This window comes from Pristis pectinata, chromosome 3 (genome assembly GCF_009764475.1).
Source record: "Pristis pectinata isolate sPriPec2 chromosome 3, sPriPec2.1.pri, whole genome shotgun sequence".
NCBI classification, from domain to species: Eukaryota; Metazoa; Chordata; class Chondrichthyes; order Rhinopristiformes; family Pristidae; genus Pristis; species Pristis pectinata.
In genome coordinates, this window is record NC_067407.1 from 31,635,047 (window position 1) to 31,659,311 (window position 24,265).

The following is a 24,265-nucleotide window of genomic DNA, read 5'->3' on the forward strand; positions in this document are numbered from 1 at the left end:
TTGTTTTAACTGTAAAGATGATTTCAATTTTGCAGCTGCATATGATGAGCAACATAACAAAAGAAATAACTTAAACCATTCCTTTTTCAGGAAATGATGTACATTTGGAATGGCTATACAGTAATTGGTAAACATCAAGACCTGACAGAAGGCATGCTTGAGACCCTTAACAATGCTGAAAGGAGACTTGATCGTGCCCCAGGTATGTTTATTCTTCGGAAAGTCACATAAAATATGAAGTATTTGATACCATGGAAAAGTGAAAGGGAGCTGTAAAGGCAGTGATGTGCCTGCAGGTTTTTGGATTGAACATCAGTTTAATGAAATGTTTCTGAATATTTTGTTTCTCCTATTGACTATGATAATATATTGTTGAAACAAAGTTTTGATCTCTAGGCATTGAATGACACTACCTGCAAACCCTGTCATTTCAGCTTTGTGAATTGGGTTTAAAAATGACCGCAGACTGTTGTGTGATGCTTTTGACACTCACTGGTCTGTTGTACAATAGTTGCATTACTAACAAAGTCCAGAGGTTTGGTTTAATAACGCAGCTTCCAGAGAATATGGCTTAGAAATTCAATTGTATAGTATTTGAGGCAGCACAGGATTGAATTATAGCATGTCCTTATTGCCCATTTACACAAAATGGAACTTTTGACTGTGTGGTTACATGTACATCACACCCAAGGTGGAGGGGTGATGTCAATTCTTGGCCAATGTCCAATTGACACTTCCCCAATAAAAGTCATTCATGTGTATGCAGCTACCATCCAGTGTGCAAACCAAGTACAGGAAATCAGGTTTGATCATAGGGGGAAGAGATATCTTTTAGTCACATGTACATCAAAACACACCATGAAGTACATCTTTTTGCATAGTGTTCTGGGGGCAGCCTGCAAGTGTCGCCACACTTCCAGCGCCAACATAGCATGCCCACAACTTCCTAACCTGTACATCTTTTTGGAATGCGGGAGGAAACCCACACAGACACGGAGAGAATGTACAAACTCCTTACAGACAGTGACCGGATTTGAACCCAGATCGCTGGCACTGTAAAGCGTTACACTAACCTCTACACTGCCGTGCTCTGCACCTGTGATGTTTAAAGGCGTCATCAATTGATTGAGAGTCATTTAGAGCAGAATTTGAAACTTGGAGCTGCAGTGCTTTTGGACATTCAAAAGTATTTTGGAAGTAAAGCCTTTTTAGTTTAAAACCAAAGTGGTCTTTAGTTCTGATCCACCTTGGCCTCAAGCACAAACAGCTGGATGGGAGCAGCCAAAATCAAGAAATCTCTCACAAAGCGGGCCAAAGGATGAGGGAAAGGCTCTTAGAAGCACCAATGTCCCAGGGGTTTCTGAGAGCCACAGTCCTACCTTCTTAGGAGCAATGGTCTGGAGCTTTAGATTTCCTAAGTTAATGATGATTGAGATCTGCTACCATCTATGGACAGAGTTCCAACCCTGAACCTGTCATCTCTGGAACATTCCAAGCAATAATGGGTGAAGTATATCACACCCACCTAGCTGTAGCTTACCACTATATGTGAAACATTACGGCTGTTCTCCACTCAAAGAGCGGAATTCATCTTCCCAGTGAGAAATCAGCAGACACCATACGATATGGATTTGCCTAGATTGTGAGCTTTTCATAAGTTCAGAGTGATGGACTGCATTCATGAGCAACTCCTGGTTCCATCTCAATCCAAGCTCTTTATTGATTGTAAGAGCTGTTATTCCTTGGAATTACAAATGTTATGCAACTGTCGTCAAAACATCTTTAGTATTTTTCCACGCATCCAAGAAACTCTTGTGACTTGTTCATCCTTGGGCTGTCTGCTACATTCACCATTTTTCAGCTGTCGAGTGTAGAGATGGTTTTGAGAGATGAGCTTGGATCCTCACTCCAGACTAGGCTATGGCAGAGAGCCACAAGGAGCATCGTAGGGATTATCTTGGAGATCCTGAAGATGAGATTTTACTGGGATGAGAAGAAGTTGCTTACAGGCAGTAACAGAATCAGAAGGTCCATCTTTCAACTTTACAGCTTTCAGGAAAAAAACACATTCTATCTGCCCCCTGAAGTGGATATGAAATTCCATGGCAATTATCTGAAGGAATGCAGTGAGGTTCTCCTGGTATTCCAGACAACAATCCTCCAACCAATGCCAACACTAAAAAAGTCAGATTATCTAGTCCTTTATCTCATCACTATTTCAGTTCTTGCTGTGCAGAGATTGACCTCCACGTTTGTCTACAGTCACTACAGTTCAACTTTGATATTCTGAGAATGTGAAGCATCCCAAATATATGAACTGGCTTTGGAATTAAGTGTTCTTTAGCGCACACAAGACAAACTAATATTTCATAGATAACTTAACAGTCTGTATCTAACAACAAGTCTAACTTACCTTTGATAATGATTACATTTTTTAGAAAAGGAACACAAGATTAAATCAAAATGAAATACATTGGTGATGGAAAAACACTATGATGCTGGAGGAACTCAGCAGGCCAGGCAGCACCCATGGAGAAAAGCAGGCAGTCAATGTTTTGGGTCAGGACCTTTCTTCATGAGTGAAGATGGGGAAAAGCAGAAGCCCAATATATAGGAGGGAAAAGCAGAGCAGTGATAGGTGGACAAAAGAGGGGAGGCGGGGTGGGCACAAGGTGGCGATGGGTAGATGCGGGCAAGAGATAGTGATTGGCAGGTGCGGGGGTAGGAGGGGAGAGCAGATCCACCGGGGGATGAATCAAAGGTAAGGAGAGGAAAAAAAAGGGGTAGAAAAAAAAGAGAGGGGCGAGGAAAGGGAAGAAAAGAAGCATGGTTGGGGTTGGTGAGGGGATTACTTAAAGTGGGAGAATTCATTGTTTATGCCATTGGGCTGCAAGGTTCCAAGATGGAAAATGAGGTGCTGTTCCTCTAGTTTGTGCTTGGAATTCTCCTGGCAGTGGAAGAGGCAGAGGACTGACTTATCAGTGATAGTGTGGGAGGGGGAGTTGAAGTGACTGGCAATGGGGAGATGCAGATTGCAGTTACGGACAGAGTGCAGGTGTTCTGCGAAATGGTCACCTAGTCTGCGTTTGGTCTCACCAATATAGAGGCCGCCACACTTGGAGCACCAAATGCAGTAGATGATATTAAGGGCAGGTGCAGCTCTGTCTCACCTGAAAAGACTGTTTGGGCACCCTGTGCCCACCTTGCCTCCCCTCTTTTGTCCACCTATCACTGCTCTGCTTTTCCCTCTTTTATATTGGGCTTCCCCTTTTCCTATCTTCAGTCCTGAAGAAGGGTCCTTACCCAAAACATTGACCGCCTGCGTTTCTCCACGGATGCTGCCTGGCCTGCTAAGTTCCTCCAGCATCAATGTGTTTTTCATTTAGATTCCAGCGTCTGCAGTCCTTTGTTTCTCAAATAAATGTGACTTTTTTGTTCCTCTTCTGGCCTTTTAATTTCAGTAAATGAGTACCTGATGGATGACCAATGTTTGGTGAAGCTGCTTAAAGGTCTTTGTCTGAAACATTTGGACAAACTGTTGGAAGCAGAAGAGTACTTCAGTTGGATTCATACGAAGTAAGTAGAATTAACTGAAAACTTAATAGCTTGAAATCATGTTTCCCCAACCATCGGTAGACTGAGAAAAGGAATTTTACATTCATTTAGCTGTGAACAGTAAGATAAGAGAAAGAAGAAATCACTTAGCCCCTAAGTTTGTTATGCCTTTAAACAAAACCATGGATTTCACATCTCTACACATAACCGTACAAAATAGTTTGACAGGTTCCAGGAAGCCTTGTGCCAAGAACACACGTGAAAGTGCAGTCATGGAAAGCTAATAAGTTTTGTTACATGTTAGTGTATGAGAGTTGTGATGTCATGTTGCAGTGTAACTTGGAGTAATGTGTACAGTTCTGGTCGGTACACTATAGAAAGCACGCAGAAGAGATTTGCCAGGGTGCTGCCTGGAATGGAGGGCTTTAGCTACAAGGGGAGATTGGATAGGCTGGAGTGTTGGAGGCTGAGGGGTGACATTATAAAGGTTTATAAGATTGAGGGGCATAGAGTGTGTCAGTTTTTTTCTCCCAAGGTCGGTGAGTCCAAAAGCAGAGGACATAGGTTTAAGGCGAGAGTGAAGAAATTTAAAGGAGATCTGAAGGGCAACTTTACACAGGTGGTGGTGGTTATATGGAACAAGCTGCCAGATGCAGTGTTGAGATAGACACAATTACAGCATTTATAGAAACATAGAAAACCTACAGCACAGTTCAGGCCCTTCAGCTCACAAAGCTGTGCTGAACATGTCCCTACCTTAGAAATTACTAGGCTTACCCATAGCCCTCTATTTTTCTCAGCTCCATTTACCTATCCAAAAGTCTCTTAAAAGACCCTATTGTATCCACCTTCACCACCGTTGCCTGCATTTGGACAATTACTTAGATAGGAAAGGAGTAGAGGGATACAGGCCTAATGCAGGCAAATGGGATTAGTATGGAGAGGCATCACACTCAGCATGGATGAGTTGGGTAGAAGTGCCCATTTCTCTGCTGTACAACTCTATGACCTTCTATTGTATAAAGGCCAAGGATCTGTGATGCTGCAGATTTTCTCATCAAAATTTACCTTAATTATGAAAGAGGTTCCTGTAGTAGAATTTTTGTATTTGAATCAGGAGGTTGTAAATTTCAGTTCCATTATAATATAACCTTTTTTGCCCCATAAATGACTGTTTTAAAAAAAAAATCAGTGCTCCTTGGAAAGTAACTGTACAAAGGAAAGCAGTCATTTCTGTACTTATCACAGAGGGGTGCTGATGACTCAGTGAGGTCTGTGTCATGCCTGTTCTGATCAGCTTGGAGACAAACAGTCATGAACTTGAAAAAGAAAGAGGATTATTGCAATTTATATCTTATTTTAACCTAACACTATTCTTTAAACTAATCAGTCGTTTGCCTGTTGTTTTCTGTTTCAGTCAGCATATGATCAAGTATGACCATTACCTGGTTCCAAATGCTTTACTGGAACACGGTCTTCTTTGCATGCAAGAAGGGAGGAATGAGGAGGCAATAAAATTTCTGGAAAGCGCAAAGTAAGAAAACCTCCATTATTTATAATAATATGAAAGTAAAAATTCAGTCAGTCATTCTGTATCCGGAAGATATCATCAAAATAGCTACATAATGCTTTGCACATGAGTCCCTTGTGTCATGTAGCAGAGAAGTATCTAAGTACTCTAGTAGGTTCATACACAGAGATTGCATATGGATATGCTGCCATGAGATTGTCATGGAGGGTGTGTGACTTCCAGTCTCATTGCATAATGACGTAGAACCTGTACCACTGGAGGAGTTTATTTGTCATAAATGAAAGACTGCAGAAGCTAGAAAACAACTAAAAACACTCAGGTCAGGCAGCATCTGGGAAAAAAAGAGCCCAAGACGCTTTGTCAGAACTGGGAAAGAGAAAAAAAAAGCTTTCATTTGCAGAGAGAATGGGGAAGAGGTGGGTAGAACAAAGGGAATATCTCTGACAGGATGAGACCAAATAGGTAAATATGGCATTTAGAAGCAGATCGTGTCCTAGAACATAGAACACTACAGCACAGTACAGGCCCTTCGGCCCACAATGTTGTGCCGACATTTTATCCTGCTCTAAAATCTATCTAACCCTTCCCTCATACACCACCCCTCATTTCTCTATCATTCACGTGTCGAAGAGTCTCTTAAAATGTCCCTAATGTATCTACCCCCACAACCTCTGCAGGCAGTGCGTTCCATGCACCCACCACTTTCCCGTGTGAAAAAATCTTACCTCGGACATCCCCCTTATACCTTCCTCCAATCACTAAAATTATGTCCCCTCGTGTTAGCCATTGTCACCCTGGGAAAAAGTCTGTGTGTGTTAACTGTTGCTGAAAGCAGGGCTGTGGGACATGCCCAGCAGGCCAGGCCCAGCTATACGAATGAAGAAAAACTGAGTGGTAATCACAGAAGAACAACTGGCAGACATGCCCAGTTCTGATACCAGAGTTTTAGAGGCTGCAATGTGTCTGAACATTTTGCAACCTTCCAGACTCTCTATTGAATTCTCCAACTCTAAATAATTCATTCTTTCTGTCTGTATCAGAACTGATAAGTAGGTTAACATAATTGAGCATCAGCAAACTAAAGGCAAGGCAGAACTTCTGAAATGCACCCAGAGAATGGGAGAAATTTTTCATGGCACTACCCTTCGACATCCTTTCTTGAATCCCGACGCGAGGCCCAACGCGAGGACGAGGTCAGGGCCCCAATCTGACAGAAGGCCCAGGCCCAACCCGACGCAATGCCAAGGCCCGACAGGAGGCTGAGTCTCGAGGCCCGACCCGATGCCCGACCAGCTGGGGTACAACACCAGGGCTCCTCCGGATCGGAAACCCGACCTGACGGAGCACCCAAAGCTGGGTCCCAACTCCGAGGCCCACCTCGACGACCCTACTTACCTGCTGAGGCAGCTCACTCCTCTTCAGGACACTTAAACCTGTGTGGAAGCAACAACTTACCTCAAGACAGCAGAATCCACTCCAGGTCTTCCAAGCTTACCTCCCAGTCCAGGTGGATCCACTCCAGGTCTTCCAAGTCTGTTCACTGGCACTTACCTACCACTCCAGGTGAATCCACTCCAGGTCTTCAAAGTCTGGCAAGGAGAAGATACGTACCATCCAGTCCAGGGGATCCACTCCAGGTCTTACAGGTCTGATCCTAAACAATAATTTACCTGGTGGCTCCACTTCAAGAACGAAGAGTCGCCACTGCGTATCTTGGAAATGTGGCAAGAGGGCTGGGCTGCAGACGAGGCTGAAACAGTGTGGTTACAAGGTCCCCCTCCCCAGCATATTACTAGCTAACGTCCAGTCCATTGAGAACAAAGTCAATGAACTAAGGGCAAGACTGACCTACCAAAGAGAACTGAGGGACTGTTGTGTACTGTGCTTCACCTGAATTCAACCTGACGGCTTCTCAATTCATCGAATGGACTGTACAGAGTCCTCAGGCAAAGTTAAAGGTGGAGGGGTCTGCTTCTTAATCAATAACTTGTGGTGCTCAGACGTGACGGTCCTGGCGAGCTCCTGCTCACCCAGCCTGGAATATCTAACGGTAAAGTGTCGACCATTCTATCTGCCAAGGGAGTTTGCTTCAGCTATCCTGATGGCAGTCTACATCCCACCACAGAAGGACATGAAGCCTGCACTCAATGAGCTATACTCCCTGGTTAACAACCTTGAGACAGGATACCCTGAGGCCCTCTTCATCATCGCAGAGGACTTCAATCAGGCCAACCACAAGAGTGTTACCGAAATACTATCAGCACATCTCCTGCTCCACCAGGGGCACCAACACCCTTGACCACTGCTATACTACCATCAAAGATGCCTTCCGAGCCACCCCTCGTCCTCACTTTGGGAAGTCAGACCGCCAGGCTGTGCTCCTCCTCCCTGCATACAAACAGAAACTGAAATGGGAGGATCCAGTACGGAGAGTCATGCAGTGCTGGTCTGAGGAAGCAGATGAGCTCCTACGTGACTGCTTTGAGACAGTGGACTGGTCCATGTTCAAAGACTCAGTTGCCAGCCTTGATGAGTATGTCACCACCATCACGGACTTTATCAGCAAGTGTGTGGAGGACTGTGTACCAAAGACGACAATCCATGGTTTCCTGTTTGGGAACACCGGTATGAACTGGGAGATCCACTCCCTACTGAAGGACAGGACTGCTGCGCACAAATCTGGTGATCCTGATCTGTATAAGAAATTGAGTTATGACCTTCGGAAAGCTATCAGGGATACCAAGAGGCAATGCCAACTCAAAATAGAGTCCCTAACCAGCCGCCAGTTATGGCAGGGCTTACATGCCATAACAGGCTACAAGACAAAGTCGGGCTGCATAGCTAACAACAGCGCATCCCTTCCTGATGAACTTAACGCATTCTATGCACGTTTTGAACAAAAGGGAAGTGGATTGTCACCATCCACCCTGACAGCCACCAACGCAGCTGAACCTGTCATCACAGTGGAGGACGTAAGATCAGTCTTCCAGAGACTGAACACGAGGAAAGCACCTGGCCCAGAAGGTGTCCCGGGCTGCGTGCTCAGATCTTGTGCTGATCAGCTGGCAGAAGTATTTGCAGACATATTCAACCTCTCCCTGCTTCAAGCTCAGGTTCCCTCCTGTTTTAAGACGACCACTATCATCCCGGTACCAAAGAAAAGCAAGGTAACATGCCTCAATGACTACCAACCAGTGGCTCTGACATCCACCATCATGAAGTGCTTTGAGAGGTTGGTCATGGCACACATCAACTCCAGCCTCCTAGACAACCTGGACCCATTGCAATTCACCTATTGGCGAAACAGGTCTACAGCGGATGCCATCTCCCTGGCCCTACACTCAGCTCTGGAGCATCTGGACAATAAAGACACATATGTTAGACTATTGTTTATTGACTACAACTCTGCCTTCAATACAATAATTCCAAGCAAGCTTGTTACCAAACTCTGAGACCTAGGACTCAACACCTCCCTGTAACTGGATCCTTGATTTTCTACAAGCAGACCACAATCAGTGAGGATAGGCAGCAATGCCTACGGCACGATTATTCTCAACACTGGTGCCCCACAAGGCTGCGTTCTCAGCCCTCTACTCTACTCCGTATACACTCATGACTGTGTGGCCAGATTCTGCTCTAACTCCATCTACAAGTTTGCAGATACCACCACCGTTGTAGGCCGTAACTCAAACAGTGATGAGTCGGAGTACAGGAAGGAGATAGAGAGCTTAGTGGAATGGTGTCATGGCAACAACCTTTCCCTCAATATCAACAAAAGAGCTGGTCATTGACTTCAGGAAAGGGGGCGGTGTACATGCACCTGTCTACATCAATGGTGCTGAGGTCAAGAGGGTTGAGAGCTTCAAGTTCCCGGGAGTGAACATCACCAACAGCCTGTCCTGGTCAAATCACATAGATGCCACAGCCAAGAAAGCTCACTAGCGCCTCTACTTCCTCAGGAGGCTAAAGAAATTTGGTTTTTCTCCTTCGACTCTCACCAACTTTTACCGATGCACCATAGAAAGCATCCTATCTGGATGTATCACGGCTTGGTACGGCAACTGCTCTGCCCAGGACCACAAGAAACTGCAGAGAGTTGTGGACACAGCCCAGCGCATCATGGACACCAGCCTCCCCTCCTTGGACTCTGTCTTTCCTTCTCGTTGTCTTGGTGTAGCAGCCAGCATAATCAAAGACCCCACCCACCCAGGTTGTTCTCTCTTCTCTCCTCTTCCATCGGGTAGAAGATACAGGAGCCTGAGGGCATGTACCACCAGACCCAAGGACAGCTTCTACCCCACTTTGATAAGACTATTGAACAGTTCTCTTATACAATGAGATGGACTATGACCTCATGTCACTTGTTGTGACCTTGCACCTTATTGCACTGCACTTCCTCTGTAGCTGTGACACTTTACTCTGTACTGTTACTGTTTTTACCTGTACTACATCAATGCACTTTGTGCTAACTCAATGTAACTGCACTGTGTAATGAATTGACCTGTACGATCGGTTTGTAAGACAAGCTTTTCACTGTACCTTGGTACAAGTGACAATAATAAACCAATACCGAATAAAAGTCAAGTCATCTCTACTAAGGTTACCTTGTAGAGATTATATATTGTGAGATTGCATCTGGAATATTGTTTACAGGTCTGATCTTGCAATAGGATGAGTACAGTGAAAGCTCAACAGATTGATTCCCAGGTTGAAGAGATTAAGTAGACTGGGCCAATTGATGCAGGGATGCCATTTCCTGTCTAGAACTTGGGGTTGCTGTACAAAAATAAAGAGTTGGCCATTCAGGACTAGGGAATAAATTTCTTCACCCAGAGGACAATGGATTTTTAAAAAATTCTCTACCCAAGCGATTTTTGGATGTTAGCTCACCATGTATATTCAAACCAGTATCTCTGTACCTGTTCAGTGTTGGCATTGTATTAAACTTAGCTTTATATGGGTTCATGTTGCAGTTTTTTTAACAAAGTTACCATGACACTTTTCTAGGAAGCTACTACTCATGATTCATTTCATGAATCAATGTATCGGATGGTATTTGAAAGTTCTTTAGAACAAAGCATCTTTTGCTTATTTTTTTCACAAATAAGGCTTTAAAAAAAATTGCTCTGAACTAATTTCTAGTTAGATTGTGGCACAGTAAACAGACTCTTAGCAATTTCATTTAAAATGTAATAGAAACTTTTTAGTGTACCTGTTAGGGATCATTCAAGGTGCTGAATGGCCTACCTGTGCTCCCTCTTCTCATTTATGTCAGTTCTGTTGGCTGGGTGACTTTCAGCATGCTGTTCATAAAACCAGTACAAAAGATTGCAGAAAATTGAGCTGTAGTGAATGCAATTTGGACTTAAAATTCTAGAATTATGGACCAAGTACACTGATATTGCAAAAATTGCTCTAATTAAAGCAATGCAACCATCTGGAGACTCAAGCCACATATAATAGTCATAGAGCAATACAGCACGGAAACAGGCCCTTCAGCCCAACGAGTCCATGCTGACCATGGTGCCCACCCAGCTAGTCCCAATTTCCTGTGCTTGGCCTATATCCCTCTAAGCCCTGCCCCTCCTTGTACCTATCTAAGTGTTTCTTATATTATTGTACCTACCTCAACCACTTCGTCTAGCAGCTCATTCCATATACTCATCTCCCTCTGCATGAAAAAGTTGCCCCTCAGGTCCCTTTTAAATCTTTCCCCTCTCACTATGCTTTCAACTAAGTATGCACTTGTACTCCTAGGCCCCTCTGTCCATTACACTCCCTGGTGCCCTACCATTCATAGTACAAGTCCTCTGGTGGTTTGACTTTCCAAAATGCATCACCTCACACTTGTGTTGAAATTCATTTGCCTCTCCTCAGCCCACTTCCCTAACTGATCAAGATCCCTGTAATTACGATAACCTTCTTCACTATCAACACCAACTCCTAATTTCACGTCATTCGCAAACTTACTGATCAAGCCTTGTGCATTCACATACAAATCATTTATATGAATAACAAGGGTCCCAACACCGACCCCTGCGGCACACCACGAGTCACCGGTCTCCATTCCGAGAAACAACCTTCAACCACCACCTTCTGCTTGCTACCTCCAAGCTAATTTTGAATCCACCCAACTAGCTCTCCCTGGATTCCATGGGACCTAACCTTCCAGACCAGCCTACCATGTTGGAACCTTATTGAAGGCCTTGCTAAATCCAGGTAAACAACATCCACTGCCCTACCCTCATCTACCCTTTTGGTTTCCTCTTCAAAAAAAAACCCGAAGATTCATCAAGCACAACTTTCCACGCACAAAGCTATGCTGACTCCTTCTAATCAAACTCTATCCAAATGCTGGCAGATCCTGCCCCTCAGAATTTCCTCCAGTAATTCCCCCACTTCTGATGTCAGGCTGACCAGCCTTAGTTACCTGGCTCGTCCTTGCTACCCTTCTTAAACAATGGAACGGCATTAGCCAACTTCCAGTCTTCAGCAACTTCACCAGTGGGGCTAACAATGAAGCAAATATCTCCACAAAGGCCTCGGCAATTACTACTCTACCCTCCCACAAAGTCAGAGGATGCACTTCATCAGGCCCTGAAGATTTATCTACCTTATTGTGCTGCAAGGCTGCAGATACCTCCTCCCTGGTGATATTAATGTCCTCCAAAACATCTCCATGTTTTCCTTATTGCTTGAGCAAGCAAGATTTTCTCCTCAATAAACAGAAGAGAAATATTCATTAAAAATCCCGCCCATCTCCTGTGGCTCAAGACATAGGTGGCCTGCTGATCTCTAAGAGGACCCTAGCCACCCTTTTACTTGTAATATAGCAATAGAATCTCTTGGGATTTTGCTTGACCTTGCCTGCCAGATCCATCTCATTACCTCTTTGCCCTCCTGATTCCCCTCGAGTATTCTTAATCTTTTTATAGTCATCAAGGGATTTACTCATTCTTGACCTCCTAAACCCAATATATGCTTCCTCTTTTTCTTGACCAGAGCCTCAATATTTCTCATCAGCCAGGGTTCCCTAAACTTGCCAGTTTACCCTTCACCCTAACAGGAACATGCTGCTCCTGGACTCTTGATATCACACTCTTAAAAGCCTCCCACTTGCCATTCATTCCTTTCCCTTCAGACAGGCTCACCCAATCAACTTCTGCTTGATCCTACCTAATTCCCCCAAAAGTAGGATCCTAAACTGGAGCAGGGCTAACCCGTGGACCTGTCCTATCCTTTTCCATCACTATCTTAAAACTAATAGAATTATGGTCATTTGAGCTAAAGTAATCCCTGGCTGCCACTTCCACTGCTTGCCCTACCTCATTGCCTAAGAGAAAGTCCAGTATTGCACCATCCCCAGTCGGGCCCTCATCCTTCTAAACTCCAGCGAGTCCTGACTCAGGAAACTTTCCTGGACACATTTCACAAATTCCACCCCATCCATGCCCTTAACATTCTGGGTAGCCCAGGCAATACCAGGGAAGTTACAATATCTCCCACTAATATAACCCTATTATTCTCAAAACTGTGAGCATTTCTCCACACACCTGCTTCTCAAGTTCCCCTGACTACTGGTGGGTCTATAATAGTCCCAACTAGAGTGACTCTCCCCTTGTTTCTAATTTCTACTCATATAGCCTCACTGGACGATCCCCCAAGAATGTCGTCTCTAAGCACTGCTGTTCTCCCTTATCAAAAAGGCAACACCCCTCATCTCTTATCTGTATCTCTGTCACACCTGAAGCATCTGCATCCTGGAACATTGAGCTACCAGTCCTGCCCTTCTCTCAGCCATGTTTGTGTTATGGCTAAAACTTCCAAGTCCTCAGAGCCAATCCATGCTCTGGGTTTGTCCGTCTTGCCTGTTAAACCTCGTGCGTTAAAATAAATTTGGTTTAACTGGGTATTCTTTTCCCTGCCTTTACTGTGCCGCTGGCAATCCTGATTACTAAACTTGCTCTCACTGGCTCCTGCTCAGAGTCCCATTCCCCCGCCAATCTCGTTTAAACCCTCCCATGTAGCACTAGTAAATTTCCCTGCAAGGATATTGGCCCCTCTCTGGTTCAAGTGCAACCCGTCCCTCTTGTGCAGGTCGTCCCTGTCCCAGAAGAGATTCCAATGGTCCAAGAACCTGAATCCCTGCACCAGCTCCTCAACCACGCATTCATCTGGCCCATCTATTTCTGACCTCATTAGCACAAGGCACGGGAAGTAATCTGGAGATCATGACCCTAGAGGTCCTACTTCTTACCTAATTCCCTTTACTCATTCTGCAGGACCTCCGTCCTCCTTCTACCCAGGTTATTTGTACCAATGTGAAGAATGACCTCTGGCTATTGCCCTCCCCCCTCAAGAATGTTCTGCAACTGCTTAGAGACATCCTCGACCCTGGCACCCATGAGGCTACACACCATCCTGGCATCTCTTTTGCAGCCACAGAATCTCCTGTCTGTCCTCCTCACTATCGCCCTGTCTGACTGCACCCTTTCCCTCTAAGAATCAGAGCTGGTCACTGTGCCAGAGACTTGACTGCTGATGCTAGGCCCTGAAAGATCATTCCCCCCCCCCCCCCCCCACCACCCCCCCCCCCCCACCACCCCCCCAACAGTATACCTGTTGGTGAGGGGAATGGCCATTCAGCATCCCAGATGATCCAGAGTACATCCAAATCCAGCTCCTTGACCTGGTCTGTCAGGAGCTGCAGCTGGTTACACTTCCCACAGATATAATCATCAGAGAGACTGTGAGGTTCCCTGACTTCCCACACCTTGCAGGAGCATTCCACTGCCCTAACTGCCATCCTGCCTACACTTTGTCAAGTGCCAAGGCTGAACAGGAAAAGAAAATTTTATCTGTTCCTCACTGAAGCCTTGAGTCAAAGCCTCAGCTCCCCACTGTTAATGGCTGCTTCACTTAACCTTGCCTTTCTTTTATTGGTTAAAGTGCCCTCCAACTAACCAACAAGATTTGCCAAAAGCTCCTGCGCTCACTCCCGACTCCTGATATGTTGACATTTCAACAAAAGCCATTCCAACCAACAACTGGCACTTTGATGCAATATGGAAAAATAATGTAGAAAAAGATGTTTCTTATTGTTTGATTGGATGCAAATATCTGAATATGATTAACAAAGAACTTGATTTGTATTTGATTAAGGCAGATTATCATATAATCTTTAGATGTTGTATTGTTTTGAGAAACAGAGGATGCCATTGCTTCCTGGGTACAGAAGAAAGCAGAGATTAAATTTGAGTGTCATGAATTTGTTGTGAATGAAGGCTAAGGAAGAGAAACTTTTTTCTTCAGAAGGGACTTCGAGATAATTAGAAGTTTTCGTGAATGACAACAGAATTGTTCATATCTACAAATCACCATCACATTTACAGGGGAAAGACTCTCACAGTAAAATGGTTCTGCATTATTAAAATTGAGTTATATTTCAATCACCAAGATGTCACTATGACTTGAGTACAGTTAGGGTGTTATTACAATATCGATCTTTATTTTGTCACATTATTTGCTCAACTATTTAATTGTAGTTCTTTAGCTAAATGCATTAAGAATATTCAAATAATCTGAAGAATTTATATCAGGTTACTTTTTTTGTTTAGGCAAGATTACAAGAATTACTCAATGGAGTCACGAACACATTTTCGAATCCAAGCTGCTCTTCTCAAGTTGAAATCACACACACAAAATGGGAATCAATTATTGCTGCCTTCTCTATAAGAGATGTTTAAATGATCCTGACAAAACACCTACAAAATCCACATTGATGATTCACTTTTTTCTGGAGAATGGTACATCTGCATTTACTGGTAATCTGTTGTGAACTTTTTGTGGTAGAGAACAATTGCAACTGGGCTCTCAGGAATTATGTGGACAACTGGGTTTACTTTGGTTCAGGGAAACAGTGAATTATTGGTTTAGTAATTTACAGCACAATTATTTCTAAATAAGTGTCCTTGTTGTAAAAATGTAAATACATTATTTCATATGCAACTATAATTGTACAAGATTTTGGGTATGTGGAAGCAATAACCATTGATACAAATAACTTCTGTTATTAAAATGTATTACTATTCAAAACTCATGGACATCCAAAAGATAATATCAATATGTATTTCAAGACATAAACTACTTGCATTTAAATAGAGCAAATAACGCACATCATTTTTAGCATCTTTTATTGTCAGTGACAGTGTCCAATGTGTTTAGCCCATTTCAGCCAATAACATGTCTTTTGAGATGTCAGTTCATATTGAAGGTGTTTGAAAAATATTGTGAAGAAAGTGATTGACAAATGTGTGAACAGAGGCAGCTTTTGATTTTTACTCTTAAATATGTTGCCTATAGAAGATTTTACATGCTATGATGGCATGTAATTTATTGCAATAAAACTACACTTGCTATTCTCCTAACCAACCGACAAATCACATTAGGACCTACACTCCCACTAAGTGGTAGGGCCCGAATTCGGAAAAGCTTCAGCATTCCACAACTTTCCCTGTGCACTGGCAGGTCATTAGCAGAATGGAGACAATGACAAAACAGAATGTAAAAAGTTGTACCAGGTATTTTATATTCAGGGCTACTTTCCTTCAAAATACAGGAGGTTTAAAAAAGTAAATAAAATGCCATCTGTGATTGTTTTACATCGACATTCTGGAAATAAAAGGTGGTCATTAGAAGGTATTACTTTTTCCCCCTCTATCCCCAGTTTTCAATCTTTATATACAAACTTTTGTTTTTGACTCCACCATCCAACTTTCTAGATATAAACATACTGTGGTATCTCCCTTCCAGAGAAATATGGCAAAGCTTTCATATGTCCATATCAAGATGAGAACTTCTCCAACCCGTGATAATTATTTCCTGTGAGAGGCAAAGAATTTAGGACTAAAAGGAAAAATACTTTGCAAGATTTCTTTCTGATCTACAGAGCCAATTGAAAGCAATTCAGGAGATCACACATACTTCAATTGCAAGATCCACTTGTATGCAGTCTAGTCTCTGCCCTGGCCTAAATCTGATTCAGTTTCCTCTGAAATGCTAATTGGCACTCTGCACCAACTGGCAAAGTATTCCAGTGATTCGCTGTTTTTGTTTGGGAAATGAAGAACTAACTTTCAATCAATTACCATTTGTTCATAATTTAAATTGACATGGACCATTTTCCCTGTCATCAAATTGAAATAACCCAATTATAGTCACAATCCCAGTTTTTCTTATTTTCTGTAACTCTCCTCTGAGCCTTTGCTGTTTGAAATAAATAGTCTCAGTTCTTTGACCATAACTAAGATTCTTTAAGCCAGGGTTCATTCTTGCTTAAAATAGGAATATACCAACAAATATAATTAAAGTGTGGTGTTTTTCTATTTATACAAGTGAGTGAGAGCAGTGCTCTTAAAAAGACCAAGTTTCCATTTTGCCTTGTGTAAAGCATAAATACTCAAAAGCCAGGTAGGCAGATAGAAAGTAAAGCACTTTGCACTCTGCTTAAGTACAATGGTGGAGCTCAATCTTCTATAATATAAATTGAATTTTGTCCCTTAAATACTGAATAGATTTATGCAATTGAATAAGCTGCTAGGTAATGCAAAGTTTTGCTTTACAATCATCTTCAAGGTAGTCAACTCTGGTTGAATTCAGTCTTAGAGTATCACATTATATAATGACCAACCCCAATGGCCTTTCTTTAGTGGTCATAAGAATATGAAGAATAAAATGCTTAAAGAGAACAAAATTATTTTAAGAGCCAATAAATTTCCAGTCAGGAGAAAAATCATCTTCAATTTCTGGAAACTCCAGTTACTCTATAAAACATAAATTTGAGAATCCCAAGGAGCTTTTCACATCCAATTGACTTGACAACCATATTGCACATTACACTGTTCAAGGTCCAAGCCAAATTAAGTTTTTTTTTCTTAACAGGTATCTTTGTATAAATAGTTCTCACGTTCCATTGTGTTGAAAGGGCAATAGAAAAGTAACAGTCCACCTGCTGCTGAATTGAGATAATGAAAATTGAAGGATACCATCACTTTGCTGTTAAAACAGGCAGATTTAGCAGTTCTACAGTAGACATGCATCTCTTCATTATATTTATTATTAATCTAATGCATTGACTTGACAGAAACATTGGAAAACATTGCATTTAAGCTACACAGTCTGAAATATGTCATTTCTTCATCAAGGGTATCATGGAATTGGGTCCATAATTATAGAATTTGTAAATGAGATACGAGTTTTGACAGCTGATTATATGTTCTGCTGGATTCAGGACAAGAAATACTGTTTCATATTGTTTAAACATTAAAATTTTAAATATTTAGCTTTGTCATTGTTTATATTTATGAAGTCAACCATAATTAATACAGCTTACGTGCAAATTACTAATAGTTACTTAGATTTATTTAGTATCTTTAAAATAGGAAACATTACAAAACATCACGGTTCATATGAACAACGTTTAATAGTGACTCAGCAAAAGAGGACAAGGAGTCACAAAAGGCAAGGTTTAAAAGTTTAAGGAGATCCTAGGATAAAGTAGTAGTACAGGGAAGGATTTGAGTTGGCATCAAGCGCAGAAGTGAGTCTGCTCCACCATTCTGTCATGGCTGATTTATTTTTCCCCTCTCAACCCCATTCTTCTGCCTTCTCCCCATCAACTGCTTTAAATATACCCAAAGACTAGGCCTCCACAGCCACCTGTGGCAAAGAATTCCACAGATTCACCACCCTCTGGCAAAAGAAATTCCTCCTCATCTCTGTTCTAAAGGGGCATCTTTCTATTCTGAGGCTGTGCCCTCTGGTCCTAGACTCTCCCATTACCGGAAACATCCTCTCCACGTCCACTCTATCCAGGCTTTTCAATATTTGGTAGGTTTCAAGGAGATCCTCCCTCATGCTTCTAAACTCCAGCGAGTATAGGCTCAGAGCCAAACACTCCTCATGCATTAACCTTTTCATTCACAGGATCATTCTTGTAAACCTCCTCTGGACTCTCTCCAACACCAGAACATCCTTCCTCAGACATGGGGCCCAAAACTGCTCACAATACTCCAAATATGGCCTGACCAATGCGTTATAAAGCCTCAGCATGACATCCTTGCTTTTATATTCTAGTCCTCTTGAAATCAATGCTAACATTGCATTTGCCTTGCTTACTACCAACTCAATTTGCAAATTAACCTTTAGGGAATCCTGCACTAGGCCTCCCAAGTCCCTTTGCACCTCCTGAATTCTCTCCCCATTTGGAAAATAGTCTACACCTTTATTCCTTCTACCAAAGTGCATAACCATACATTTCCCAATGCTGTATTCAATCTGCCACTTCTTTGCCTGTTCTCCCAACTTGTTCAAGTCCTTCTGCAGACTCCCTGCTTCCTCAACACTACCTGCCCCTCCACCTTTGTATCATCCACAAACTTGGCCACAAAGGCATCAATTCCCATCCAGATTATTAACATAACGTGAAAAGTACCAGACCCAACACCGACTTCTGCGAACACCACTATCACCGGCAGCCAACCAGAACAGGCCCCCTTTATTCCCACTCTTTGACTTCTGCCAGTCAGCCAATCTTCTATCCATGCTAGTATCTTTCCTGTAATACCAATGATGGAATAAAGAGTGAAGGATGTGTAATGCTGCCAGAGATGAAAGAACATAGTATTCTTAGTGTTGTAGGTGGTTAGGAAGTAATAGAGCAGTGAGAAAAGAAAGTAATTTCAGTATGAGGATGACATCTTCAAATGAGAGATTTTAGTGGACCGGCAACTACTCAGTTATCTCAAATAATGATGAGTTGGAGTACAGGAAGGAGATAGTGAGTTTAGTGGAATGGTGTCATGACAACAACCTTTCCCTCAATGTCAGCAAAACAAAAGAGCTGGTCATTGACTTCAGGAAAAGGGGTGATGCACATGCACCTGTCCACATCAACAGTGCTGAGGTCGAGAGAGTCAAGAGCTTCAAGTTCCTGGGAGTGAATATCACTAATAGCCTGTCCTGGTAGAACCACGTAGACGCCACGGCTAAGAAAGCTCACCAGCACCTCTACTTCCTCAGGAGGCTAAAAAAATTCGGTTTGTCCCCTTTGACACTCACCAATTTTTATCGATGCACCATAGAAAGTATCCTATCTGGATGCGTCACAGATTGGTATGGCAACTGCTCTGCCCAGGACTGCAAGAAACTGCAGAGTTGTGGACGCAGCCCAGCGCATCACAGAAACCAGCCTCCCCTCCATGGACTGTCTATACCTCTTGCTGCCTTGGTGAAGCAGCCAGCATAATCAGAGACCCAACCCACGTGGGTCATTCTATCTCCTCTCCCATCAGGAAGATGATACAAGAGCCTGTGGGCACATAACACCAGTCTCAAGGACAGCTTCTATCCCAGTGTGATAAGACTATTGAATGGTTCCCTTATACGATGAGATGGACTCTTGACCTCAATCTACCTTGTTGTGACCTTGCACCTTATTGTCTACCTGCAAACCTGTAGCTGTGACACTTTACTCTGTACTCGTTTTTACCTGTACTACCTCAATGCACTCTGTACTAACTCAATGTATCTGCACTGTGTAATGAATTGATCTGTACGAACAGTATGGAAGACAAGTTTTTCACTGTACCTTGGTACAAGTGACAATAATAAACCAATACCTAATAGCTTAGTGACTCAAAGCACAATGGATAAATGGGACTTGCAATGGAGTAGATTAAAGGATTTTTTGATGAACTTAAGTGGAATGTAGAAGGCCAGTCTGGAGAGCGGTCAGATAGTTGAGACTGGAAATCACAAGATGAAGATAGGTAAGGGAAAGGAGGGGTACAGACTAGTGGAAGTTATGAAGAATCTTACAATGACATAGCTAAATGCCTCTGGGTAGGTTCCTTATAAGGGACCCTAGGGCTGCTTACCTATAAACCCCTCTGCTTCTATCTTATTAATCATCATAACATAAAGTATGATCCCTATATAACAAAAGCACCTACCCAAGCTGATTGCAAGAACTTATACAATTGTGCATAAGATACAAAATTTATTTATTAGTCACATGCATTTCACTGTGTTTCGAAGTACATCTTTTGCATTGAACGTTCTGGGGGCAGCCCGCAAGTGTCGCCACGCTTCCGGCACCAAAATAGCATGCCCACAACTTCCTAACCACTATGTCTTTGGAATGTGGGAGGAAACCTGAGCACCCGGAGGAAACTCATGCAGACATGGGGAGAACGTACAAGCTCCTTACAGACAGTGGCTGGAATTGAACCCAGGTTGCTGGCACTATAATAGCGTTCTGTTAACCGCTACACTACCGTGCCTGCCTACAGGACTGGGCATCCATAAGCTGTGAACCATCAGCAGCAGCAAGAGAGTACACCATCACATTCTGTAATCTCATGGCCTGGTATGTGCCTCACTCTACCATTACTATTAAGCCAGGGCAACAACCCTGGTTCATTAAAGAGTGCAGAAGGGTTATGCCAGCAGCAGCATCAGGCATAACCAAAACCACAACTCAAGTCCACTCACAACCACTACATCAGATTGAAATTTTGCAGTCCTTGCACATCTGGTCATGAATGTTGGTGGACAATTAATAAAACAGGACAACACAGCTCCAAGAATTTCCTCATCCTCAGCAAAGGCAAGACCCAGTGTCTGGCTGCCAAAGACAAAGCAGAAGCCTCTGCAATAGTGTTCAGCCAGAAGATCCAAATAGATGATCCATCTTGGCTTTCTTCTGGGATCCCCACCATAACAGAAATCAGTTTTCAGCCAATATGATTCGCCCTACATGAAATCTAGAAACACTGGACATAGCAATGGCTATGGGACCAAACACCAACCCAGTAATAGTACTGAAGACTAGTTGTATTATTTTGTTATGCAACTTGCCAGATTCACTGAGCCTGGAAAAAACCAGTTTTAAAAAGGTTTCTTTGTTGTTGCTGGTTATAGCACATTGCACCAGTTTCCTTCAGTACTGTTAAATGATCAGCATATTTGGAGCTGGTTGAACAGTGATGGCACTAAACAATATTAAAGACTCTTTTTACATCAAGACTGGTGATTAGAATTAAGAAACACTTTTGTTTCTGTGTTTTGCACATCTCCATCGTACTGCATATATAGTACCATTTGCTCAACTTGAGAACCACTGATCTCTTCATTATCCATCAGGTTTGAAAGGTTGGAAAGATTTTAGTTTGCCAGGGATGGCAGTTCCACTTTAAAAAGAACATCTCAGAAATGGCTTTAAAATCTCTTTAGATTGGATGGGGAAGGTGGGGTGGGGGTAGAGTCTCTGCAAGAAGTCAAATACAAGAGCAGAGAGACACAAGAAAAGGCAGATGCTGGAAAATGGAGCAATGAGCGGGGAGGTTGTGCACCGACTTTATATTTAAAAAAAAAACTTCGGTCAGACCTCATCTGGAGTATTGCGAGCAGTTCTAGTCACCACAATGCAGGAAGGATGTGATAGTATGGGAAAGGGTGCAGAGGCAATTGACCACGATGTGGCCTGGGATGGAGCGTTTTAATTAGGAGAAACTGGAGAGACTTGGTCTGCCTTCCCTGGAGCGGAGTTTAAGTGGGGATGTGATTATGGTATACAAGTTATGAGTGGTATAGATAGGGTAGACTGCAGAAAACTTTTCTCCATATCAGAGGTGAATAAAACTAGAAGACATCAGAGTTAAGGTAAGGGGCAAGAGATTTAGAGAAGATTTGAGGGGAACCTTTTCCACCCAATGAGTGGAAAGTACTCGGCCTGCACTAGTGGAAACAGTCACTAACAGCATTTAAGAGGTGTCCAGACAAGCACTTGAATTACCTCGACAAATGGCCATGGCCCAAGTGCTGGAAGATTGTAGTAACACAGGTGGGTACCCAATGGCCTGTTTTCATGCTTTGACTCCAATGAGTTGTGTTTCTACTAGACACATGTGTTTGCTGTTCTAGTCAAGTTGCAACACTGACATAGAAACATTAAGGAAGTTGCCCAGATATATCTTGTTCCCAAAAAAAAGACAAATGAAATCAGGCTAATTACCACCCAGTCTACTTTCAATCATCAGCAAGGTGATGAAACTCATCATTAGCAAGGCTATCACTCACAGTTGGTGCTGCTGCTTCATGGTTGCAGTGAACCAGGTTCAATCCCGACCTTGGGTGCTGTGTGGACTTCGCACATTCCTCCTGTGACTACAATGGTTCCTCTGAATGCTCTGGTTTTCTCCTATATCCCAAAGACATGCAGGTTAATTGGCCACTGTATTACCCCCTAATATAGGTAAGCAACAAAAGAATAAAAGTTCAAGGGCATACTAGAGAGAATGGGTTATGGGAAAAACAAAAGGGGAATGGGTCTGATGAGATTGATCTGCTGGGATCCAGCATGGGCTTCCTTGTGTGATAATGAGTAGCCAAGTTATTCACCAATAACCAATGCCAATTTTGTGTTAGCCAGGACCACTTGGGTTCAGCCTCTTCACATTCTTAGACCAAACAAAGCTGAATTACAGAGTAAATATCCTTGGCAGAAGGTGATATGGCATTCCCCAGGGATCAGTTACAGCCAATTTATTTTGAACTCTATTAGTGACAGATTTGGGGATTCAAGCACAATTTCTGAATTTGTGAATGACACAACTTGTCGATATTGTGAACTGTGAGGATGAAGATGCACAAAGAGAATGCGGAAGAACTCAGTGTGTCAATCGGCACCAGTGAAGACAAAAGGTGCAAGTCGATGTTTCGGGATGAGTCCCTGCATCAGTATTATGAAGGGACTGGAAAAGAGGATGGGGTCCAGGAATGAAGAAATGAGTTTAATGGGGCAGGAGCAGGCAGAAACAATAGGCCTACAAGGGTAGTCTCATTTATGGATCTTGGGCAAGAGATAGAAGCAGACAGTGTGGGGTTGATACACTGAGATTGGAGGCTATGAAGGGGAGATCTGATGTGATAAGATCTCTAATGGTGGAGGGGTGTTCATTAGTGGCGCCATGATCCAGAGGGAGGCGAGAGGTGTCAAGACAGTTGGCGCCTGCAAGAGGCCAGTGAGCCAGATAACAATGGCACTCTCGTTTGCGGCTTTGATGATGAGGACAGGATTGGCTTGAAGTGAGAAGAGTACTGCACATTCGTAGGGGTTAGGTTGTAGTGGGTGAAGGGAGTGGAGTGGAGAAGTTAGTGGTCAATGTCAATTCAGCCTTTGGAAATGAAAAGGTCAGGTGGGGGCATCCAAGTGGAAGGGGAATTTTGGAGACAGTAGAAAGAGTCGTCAGCTGGGGTGAGGATTCCTTGGCGAAGAAATAGGCACAGCATTAGCACAAAAAGAGCTTGACATCATGTCAGGCCTGGAACATACTCAGCTGAGGATGTAGGGCTACAAAAGTCAGGCCACTCAGTCAGAGCTGGGGTGAGGCACGAGTCAGAGGAGGGAGAGAGGGGGGGCTCAGGGCGTGCATAATTGGAGTGGGATGGAAGAGGGTTGGGCATGGAAAATGGAGGCCCCATTAGGCATTGGGGCTAGACAGGAGAGTGGAGAACCGTCGAGCACAGTGTGGGGGGGACTGGTGAGAGATTTTTTACATTTTTCCCACATCCTATTCTGTCATGTTGTTTCCCATCCACCAAATTCACCTACATCTCCTTTACATTCTCATCACCACCCACGTTCTGGGTCACCGGCAAACTTGAAAATGTTGTATTTGCCCACCTCAGCCAAGTCATTGATGTAGATTGCAGAAGTGGGGCTCAAGCACCAATCCCTCTGGTACATCACTAGTCACAGCCTGCCAATCCAATATAGACTCATTTGTTCCTATCCTTTGTTTTCTGTTTGTTAGCCAGCTCTCTATCCATGCTAGTATATAATTCCCAATTCCACATGTGCCAACCTTGTTTCACCAGCCTCCTGTGGAAATGTGGCCCCTGCTATGGATAATGTAGTACCTCTACTTCTGTGGCTGCTTACACCAGTGCTCTCTCGAACCAAAGCAGTGGAAATGCAGATATAATTATTTATTCACAGGCTTCAAAGAGTTAGTAAGTGCATTGATTGTTGGACTAACTGACAAAATCAAAAGCAGTATTAAGGAGGGTTCAAGCCATTATACATCTTAAGGCTGGGACATACTGACAGCTGTTACC

General features: G+C 43.1%; 1 protein-coding gene across 2 annotated transcripts in view; it reads left to right on the forward strand.

The window, feature by feature from the left end:
- Window positions 1–19,742, forward strand: part of ttc39a (tetratricopeptide repeat domain 39A) — a 71,429-nt gene extending 51,687 nt beyond the window's left edge. For both annotated transcript variants that reach the window (XM_052012314.1, XM_052012315.1), the window contains 4 exons: window positions 91–202; window positions 3,462–3,576; window positions 4,973–5,089; window positions 14,704–19,742. In XM_052012314.1, the coding sequence (XP_051868274.1) occupies window positions 91–202; window positions 3,462–3,576; window positions 4,973–5,089; window positions 14,704–14,821 (462 nt within the window). In that variant the 3' untranslated portion in view covers window positions 14,822–19,742. The remainder of the gene's footprint in view (window positions 1–90; window positions 203–3,461; window positions 3,577–4,972; window positions 5,090–14,703) is intronic.
- The last annotated feature ends 4,523 nt before the right edge of the window (window positions 19,743–24,265 follow it).